General features: G+C 33.2%; 1 protein-coding gene across 1 annotated transcript; it reads left to right on the forward strand.

The window, feature by feature from the left end:
- The first annotated feature begins 207 nt into the window (after window positions 1–207).
- On the forward strand, window positions 208–7,798 carry LOC101249247 (anthranilate phosphoribosyltransferase, chloroplastic-like). Its single transcript, XM_004252163.4, has 10 exons — window positions 208–395; window positions 3,219–3,362; window positions 3,441–3,602; window positions 3,665–3,748; window positions 3,852–4,040; window positions 4,117–4,207; window positions 5,801–5,860; window positions 6,466–6,584; window positions 6,989–7,123; window positions 7,444–7,798. Exons 1-10 carry the CDS (start codon window positions 240–242, stop codon window positions 7,462–7,464), a joined length of 1,161 nt encoding a protein of 386 aa, XP_004252211.1. The 5' UTR covers window positions 208–239; the 3' UTR covers window positions 7,465–7,798.
- Window positions 7,799–8,993: the final 1,195 nt, after the last annotated feature.

Here is an 8,993-nt window from a genome sequence, read left to right on the forward strand (position 1 = left end):
ATCTGGCCAAAAGAAATTTTCCTATTGTTTTAAACAAATAAAATTACTAGTAACATAAAACAAAAACAAAAACAAAAATTGGATGGTTTTAATTAGGTGAGCAATTAAGTAAGAGGTACATTGAATTGATTTCATAATTTTTGGGTAGTTGGTAGTGGTATCCAAATGCATTTATGGGTTACTTACACCAAATAAATAAAGTATACTCGAGTCTTACATCCCCTTTACTAACAATAACAATGTCTGTGTTTGGAGTAACCCTCAATCCCATTGTTTTTTCCTGCAAAATTTCCCATTTCCAAACTCAAAAAAGGAGATTGAATTGTTTAGATAATGATTTGCATTTGCCTCATTCTCAGTCTTCATTGCACCTTCCCATTTTATCATCTCAACAGGTTAGCATTTCATAATCATACGTACTTTCATATTAATCTAAGTATTTACCAAACTATATATCTTTTTCTTACATTGAAATGATTCGTCAATTTAACTAAGCATATATCAATAGGGGGAAACACAAAAAGTAATACTTATAGAACAAAGTTTTTTCTTTTTGATACAAAAAATTGTTTAGTACATACTAATTAGCTTTTCAACTTTGGTGCAGTAAACAATATGTAGACTGACTGCCCTTGCCTAAAAGAGTTACACCCACTATATTAGTAAAATGAGACTGATTTAGTGATGTTATTAGTAACTAAACCTTAATATACTGTAAGATCACAAACTTTATCAATATAACCATAGATTCATCTTGATATGGATACATTTTATCGTTAATTACAAACAATAACATATCCAGTGTAGTTCTATTGAGTGAGATGTTGACTCTTGGGAAGATAGAGAGTACACATAGCTTACCTCGCCTCTGAGATGAGGCAGAGAGGTTGTTTCCGATAGCCCTTCGCTCAAGGCAAAACATTTAAGAAAAAGTCGTATCGGAAATACAAGAGAAAATAGATAATGACAAAAACAATAGTGGTAGTAGAACAATACTACAATAATATTTCAATAATCGAACGACACGAAGCAATAGATAATAACATGATTCGAAGAACAAGAAGCTACAAGAGTAGTACTATATGACTACTAGAAAGGACAACAAGACAATACACTCCTACCTACTAATTAACCTTTTACCCTTATTCTTGTCTTCCAAACCTTCCTATGTAAGGTCATGTCCTTTGTAAGCTCCAACTACGCTATGTCATGTCTAATAACCTCTCCCAAATACTTATTCGGTCTACCTCTGCTTCTCCTGAATCCATCCATAGGCCACCTCTCACACCTACACACTAAGGCATCTGTGTTCTCCTCATCACAGGCTCAAACCATCTGAATCTCGCTTCTCATACCTTCTCTTCATCTGAACCATCTGAACCTCCCTTCTAACATATATGCTATCTTCCTGGAAATGACTTCATAATCTCTGGCTTTCTTCTCAAAGACCTGGTTCCGCTCTAACCATATGTCATAGACACATTCAGGGTGTATAGGATTTTAAAGACCCGATCTGTCACCATTCTTCCGTTTGCATTCTTTATCACCCATTCCATGTGTTGTTCCCATGTTGTGTCTTGGATAATAGGTGTCTGCAACCATAATAGGATTCTACTCCGCAGCTGCCTAGAAAAGGTACATTCATGATCTCTAGATTCACGGGAGTTTCGGAAGAAAACACAATCTGGTTGCACGTCAATCCTCCATTTTGCTAATCGAGCAGTAGTAAGCAACTTTCCATGTACATGAACCCATATTAAACTGATGTTTAGATATAGAAACATTTTTAACATTAGGCATTTCCATGTCACCTTAGGATAATGAAAATAAATCTGCTTAATAATACTTTCGACAGAGATGGTTAGTTGCACCTATGCTACAACCTCCCTAGCTTCTAAATCTTTCTGATGATCCAACATGCCTGAGAGGGAATACTAAGATCTTCAATCATTTGTCCTTTGTGTTGTATTCATTGATCCATTTGATCCATAATTTATCATCTTTATGAGTAAGATCCCAATAGGTCTTGGTGATAACAACTTTGTTCCAGATGACCATTTTTATGAGATCCAGTCCACCACTAGCTCTAGGTACACACACCTTCTCCTACGAAACGAGAGCTTTCTTTGTAATTTTATTAGTAACAGACCATACAAAGCTCCGAAAGTAGGCTTCAATCAAATCAAGTACTTTAGTTGGCATCTGTGATAATTGAGACCAATAAGATTGAACTCCAAATATCACTGACGTTATAAGTTGTGTTCTCCCAGCATAAGAGAGATTTTAGGCTGTTGAGGAGGTGATTTTGCTCACTATCTTCTCTTTTAATGGTTGCCACTGGATGAAAGAGATTTTTTCTGTGGATAGAGGGACACCAAGGTTTTTGAATGGTAATTCTTCTGCTGCCACTCCAAAGTGTTGCACAATTCTATTTTACTACTTGTGTCACTCCCCCAAAATAGATAGAACTTTTCTCTAAGATTGCTTTTGATCTCGATGCTGTAGAGAACTGACAAAATGCACTATACAAGGCTGCTACTGTGTTAAAATCACCTTTCAAGAACAATAGTAGATCATCTATGAAGCTCAAATGAGTAATATTAAGTTTAGCACATCTTGGATGATAGCTGAACCCTCTCACATGATTGAGAACATTTAGCTTCCTACTTAGGCATTCCATTGCAACGGAAAAACGATAATGAGAGATGGGATCTCCTTGTCTCGGACCTTTTGCAGCACCAAATGGACTGGTTCTTTCTCCATTGATCATGATTCATGATTGTATAATTTACTGATTGCAAAGACTCCATAATCCAAGAGATAAACCTGTTTGGTAATCCCAAACCTTCCATTACATAGTTGAGGAAGATTCATTCGACTGAATCATATGCTTTTTGGAGATCAACCTTTATCATGCATCATGGGTAAGCCTGTTTTCTGCCATACTCCTTGATTAGGTCATGAGCAAGTATGATGTTATAGACTATTTTGTTTCCAGGTATCAATCTTGCTTGAGCAACACAAATGAAACTTTCTATCACTTTCTATAACCTGTCCCCATTGTAACATCCACTCATAATTTCCAAAACCTCCATCTGTTCTGCTAGAGATCCTATCAATACCAATTTGCTTATTAGACCAAGTATCTTTGGTTCATTATATACTTAGTTCAGCTGATGTACAGGGTTGTTGTTTCTTCTTTTTTTAACTTTTTGCAGTTGATGGAGCGGTTGTTGAAAAAGGAGGACTTGAATGAAGCAGAAGCAGAGGCCTCACTAGATTTCATGCTAAAAGATGGCAGTGAAGCACTCATTAGTGCTTTTCTTGTTCTCTTAAGGGCTAAAGGAGAAACCTTTCGAGAAGTACATATGTGTTTAATATGTCATCAATTGTATGTAGAATGAGTAAATCTCTCACTTTTTCATGCATAATAAATGTAGGTTGTAGGTCTAGCAAGATCGATGATCAAATGTTGCAGAAAGGTTGAAGGCCTGAATGACTCTGTAGACATTGTTGGAACGGGCGGTGATGGTGCCAATACGGTGAATATTTCTACGGGAGCAGCTATTCTTGCTGCAGCTTGTGGTGCTAAAGTTGCAAAGGTTAGATTGATAACATTTTATTGGGAGTTTTTCAGTTCTAATGAGCTAACTTATATATGCAGCAAGGGAATACATCCAGTTCTTCTGCTTGTGGAAGTGCTGATGTTTTGGAAGCCCTTGGAGTCGCCATTGAATTAAATCCTGAGGTGAGTGAAAGGGACTTTATGTAATCAACTAAAGAGTATTTACGCAATCAGGAATCGAACCTTCACCAACAAGGTAAAAATTGAGAGATTTTCTATGGAATAGGGGGTAAAGAAATGTGTGGAAGAAGTTGGGATAGGTTTCATGATGTCCCCATACTACCATCCAGCAATGAGGATAGTGACACCTGTGAGGAGGAAGCTTCGAGTGAAGACTATATTTAACATCCTAGGGCCTTTGCTCAACCCTGCTTGGGTACCTTTTGCTGTTGTTGGAGTGTACAAACAAGATATAGTAAGCTTAATTTCTTCCGTTAACAAAATACGACTCTGTGTGCGTGTGTTTAAACTGATCATCATGTCGTGTGTAGGTCAGCAAGATGGCCAAAGCACTACAAAGTTATGGCATGATGAGAGCATTAGTTGTTCATTCTGAAGGTTTAGATGAAATGAGTCCTCTTGGTAAGTTCTGTTTGTATTATTATGTATACTAGTTTCTGAGGACGTGCTTCGCACGTGTGTTTCATATGAATTTTTATAGATACGTTAGAATGACTAAAATCTCATGAAAATATATATGTAAATTGTAATGAATAATAAAATGTATCATTTACAAAATTCAAAGACTTACGGCAATAAAACATTCATAGAAAACTAAATTAAGAAGTCTAAAAGAGTGAAAAAAACGACAAAAAGAAACTGAATATTTAAGAAAAAATACAATATAGACATTATTCTTAGAGTATGTTTGGCTCAGCTTAAAAGCTGGTCAAACTGACTTAAAAGCTGGTTTTTGACTTATTTACATGTTTGGCAATACTCAAAATAACTTGTTTTAAGTTTAAATAAACTTATTTTAAGCCAAAAGTTAAAAGTTGTGGTAGGGATGCTTTTTTTTTTTAGCTTATAAGCTGTTTTAAGTTGACCACATTTTTATCTTTTTGCCCTTAATATTTTTATACAATCTCCAAATAACGCACATAACCCTAACATCTCTTTCTTCCATTTTTCCCTTTTCACGTTTGACATAGCAACTTCAGCACTTTTATCCAAACGCATAATTGCTTATTTTAAAAATAAGTTTTAGCACATTCAAAAGTACTTTTTTAAAGCTGCTTTTATTAACTCCATCCAAATGGGCCCTTATAAGATTGATGTATATATAGATGAAAATATAAGTACAAAATTAGTACATAACTCTCTTAGTTTTTATCGACTCCTTTCATATCCTATCAAAATTCAAGAGTCTTCATCATCAATTTTTATTATAGAATAAAAATAATAGCCTAATAATCTTGATAGGGGTTTCATGAAATAAAGAAGTTGAATTGATATAAATAGAATAGAAGGAATATCAAAAGATATCTTAAAGTTTTAGTTTAAATGTTTGGAGGTTATGAATATGAATAGATGAGAGTTATTAATATTAAGAGTATAAAAGTTAAATAAGTAATTAGAAAATAATGATAAATAAATGAAGAATATGGGAAAAAAATTAAAGTTAGCAAACCTTGTAAAAAGAACAACTAAAGTTCTTATCATGTAATTAAGCATTAATGAATTTAAATTTGTGAAGCTAGAGTCATTCTTTAATAATAATCAAGAGGACATTATCAATGTGCGTCTCCATTTTGTAGATTTGCACCCTTTAAATTATTACATTTCGTTATTTATCATAAAGGATAATACTTTATTCACATCAATTTTATTATTCATAAGAGGGGGGTTAAGGAAAAAGTTATAAGAAGAGGGAAAGAAAAGAAATTTAGGAAAAGATTTTTAAAAAAAAATTATAACTATTATATATATATAGATTATAGATGATAAATATTAATAAATTAGATATTTAATCAGGAATTAATCTTAGGAAGTCTAAAAGTCATTAACATTTAATTAAATTTATACAATCAAATATTTAAATATTTTATAATAATTGAATTTATAGAAAGGGTAAAATCGTAATTCAACTTTCAACTTTTTTTGTTCATGCTTTTAGTAATATATGATAAGATTCTACTTGGCTTTATCACTCATGCTATGGGAACGCACATGCAGGACCTGGAGTTGTCCTTGATGTTACACCTCAAAAGATAGAGAAATTCTCTTTCGACCCACGTAAGAATCCTTTTTCTATTTATAGTTCAAGCAAAAACTATATTGGGTTCTGCTGAAACCGTATGCGGAGCTCTAGCTCTGCCCCTGTTCAAGCATAATGATTGGTGCCTTTTTTAGCAAATTCTAGTGCAAAATAATGTTTCATTGCAAGTGATCTGGTCTCTAATCTGTTTTTGTATATTGGGATGGATAGTATACTGACTTTGATATATCTGCTGTCCTGGTAAACCTGCTATTGAAGTTCCACAGCGAAAATTTATGGTTTAATAACATGGTAATTTTGGCTACCAGGCCACGAGTATAGAAAAATAATGTACAGCATAACATTGGCCCACACTAAAATTAGTCGAAGTAGAGATGATGCTTCATCAATAGTAAAAGTTCACTTGATTATCACTTTATCTGGTTTAGCAACTGCGCGCTTTATTTTGATTGATTGTGCAGTTAATTACTACCGATTGCAATACAAAAGAAAATGAGGTAACATTCTGAGGCACATCTCAGTTGTTGTTGCATTTTGACTCCAAAAGAAGAAAATAAGAATCATTAGCTTTCTCAGCATCAGATTCTATAACTAACATTTGTGTATTGTATTATTAATGCAGTCGATTTTGGTATACCTCGCTGCACTTTAAGGAACCTTAAAGGGGGAGGGCCGGAGTATAACGCTGAAGTACTAAGGCGTGTGCTTTCGGGTGAAAGGGGGCCAATTGCAGATGCATTAGTAAGTCATTGTATTCCTCTTTGATCATGTCATGCTAAGTGTTTTCTTTAGTGGTTATTTGCGACACTACATAGATTACCTTTTCCTCTCATATGTTATACCTGTACCTCAAACGATATCTTAGACGTAGCAATATTAGTTAAGACTTGTAACACGTAAGGTCATCATCAATCATAATTCAGCTCATGTACTGTTCATCGATTGTTTGGATTGGTAAATATTTTTGTGCAAAGTCTTGCTTTATCCTAGACAATAAAGTCTATGTCTCCACTACTACAAGTGTTTTAAGTTACCATATCGGACTTGCTATGACAGATTACTTGTTATTGTAAATTCATAACAATGTACAGAATTCAAACTCTTACTGATCATGTCATGCCTCTCATGTGTAAATAAAAATTTAGATACTGAATGCCGCAGCAGCATTATTAGTCAGTGGGCGAGTTGGTAACTTAGCTGAAGGAGTAGCCGTGGCACGTATGACACATGAATCTGGGAAAGCTCTCAATACTCTTAATCATTGGATTGCTGTTTCGAAGGTAAGTCAAAATCATAATTGATGGTGTGGCTATCTTTTTCTGGCAAAACTATAAACTTTGAACAAATGAAGAATATTGCCTTGTTGATTTGCAGATTTCTCTCTTTATGTAGAAATGCAAATGGCAAAAGAGACTAATGTAGGAAGAAAACACAGAATTAAATGATAAAAAGAAAACAATAACTTTGTGACTTTACTATCGATGATAATAAAATATTTTGTTTTATAACTTTACAAATATGATGAACATTAAAATGTAGCGATCACAGATGAAATTAACATTTTATACTAACTATGATTTTTATTTGTTTTTATGTTAAGGATATTGTATTACATTTATAACAAAAGGGACGACATACAAAGAGCAAGGTGTTGCAGAAGAATTTGCAGATGAGTGTTATTTATCATACATATGGCGGTATTTGTAGAGAGCCTAGCATAGTTGTAAGACGACATCCTCGTTTAATTTAGCAAGTGCATCTGCCACAACTTTTTGCTCCATGTATACGCGTGTTGGATGGTTGGATTAATTAGTGGAAGTGCCTACAATTAGTGATGAGATTAGCATATAATTGATACTTGTTACTATCTAATACTTGTTTTGCATCAATATTGATATGTAAAGCTTGAAAGCCAATTCTGTTTGCTACGTATAAAGCATGGAGTTCAATTTCAATTTGCATTTCATAATAAAGCCACGGACATCCAAAATCTAGTTTTCCAAATGATAAATTGTGGAACCACAAGAGATGCATCAGCACACATTGATTAGAGTTTCTAAAGACATAATGATTTGGAATGTTCCATCATTTCCTAAGACATACATAGAGTGGAAGCTTTGGTTTGATTCTTCGAATGGAGAATTGAAGCTTGAACCCCTAGTTCTTGCTTGAAAGGAGACTCGATAAAGAAGAAATCTAATTTGGGGAGGTTATGAATGAATGAGGAGTTTTGGGCTCTTAAACCCTTAATTCCACTTAGAATAAGTCAAAACGATATAGTGTAGGAATTACAATTATAGAAAAATACTCAAACAACCTTGACCTAAATGATGGAGGCATTTCACGAAAGTTTTCCACAGACAATACGATCTGTGAAGTTCTCGTGGAAGATGAGGAATTCTGGGGAGTCTAAAGGTCATTCCACAGAAGCTTTCACGGGTCTGTAGTGTACAAGTGTCTGACAGAGTAATAATTGAATTTTTTTTAATAATAATAATAATAAATTAAAATATAGTGAAATTTATATTTTAAAAAAATAAGGAAAAAATATATAGGATCTTTGTCCTTTTTAAAAAAGAAAAAAAAAAGTAGTGCATAGTTTATAGTTTCTTTAGTTTTTCGTTAGAATTATACAAATATTCAAAGGTCTATTGTCAATTTTTTGAATAATTTTGCTTGGATAATGTATTTTTTAAGTTATCAAATTTTCGCTCTTTAAAATCCTTCCATTCATAGTGTTGTATTTATGAATGTACTACAACATGCAAATAAACAGTAACATTGAGTACATATGTTTGTTTTAGAATGTTCGCAAAAAATTATCATGATAAAAATTCAGAAAAGCAAACCATAATTTACCCAATGAATTATGTATGTACAACTATAGTTATATAAAAGAAAAAGAAAAAAAAATCTTTATATTTTTAGTTTTCAATAAAGTACATAAATGAAATATAGAAAAGCTAAAGAAAATAAAAATAAAAAGGCGAAATGATCTAATGAACTCTTATACTCGCATGATTTTTTATTATGGACCTTTCTACTTAATTCTTTACCAATTGAACCCTTAAACTAAATCAAAAGTAGATTTTTAAGTTCCTCCTATCATGTGTGTAGTTCACTCTCTCATAATAGATGACATGTCAAATT

The sequence above is a fragment of the Solanum lycopersicum genome, chromosome 12 (genome assembly GCF_036512215.1).
Source record: "Solanum lycopersicum chromosome 12, SLM_r2.1".
In the NCBI taxonomy this organism is placed as follows: domain Eukaryota; kingdom Viridiplantae; phylum Streptophyta; class Magnoliopsida; order Solanales; family Solanaceae; genus Solanum; species Solanum lycopersicum.

Coding starts and splice junctions, on each gene's coding strand:
- LOC101249247 (XM_004252163.4), top strand. CDS start 240: ATGTCTGTGTTTGGAGTAACCCTCAATCCCATTGTTTTTTCCTGCAAA. Junction 3,363..3,440: donor AAGGAGAAACCTTTCGAGAA/GTACATATGTGT, acceptor TAATAAATGTAG/GTTGTAGGTCTAGCAAGATC. Junction 6,585..6,988: donor GGCCAATTGCAGATGCATTA/GTAAGTCATTGT, acceptor ATAAAAATTTAG/ATACTGAATGCCGCAGCAGC.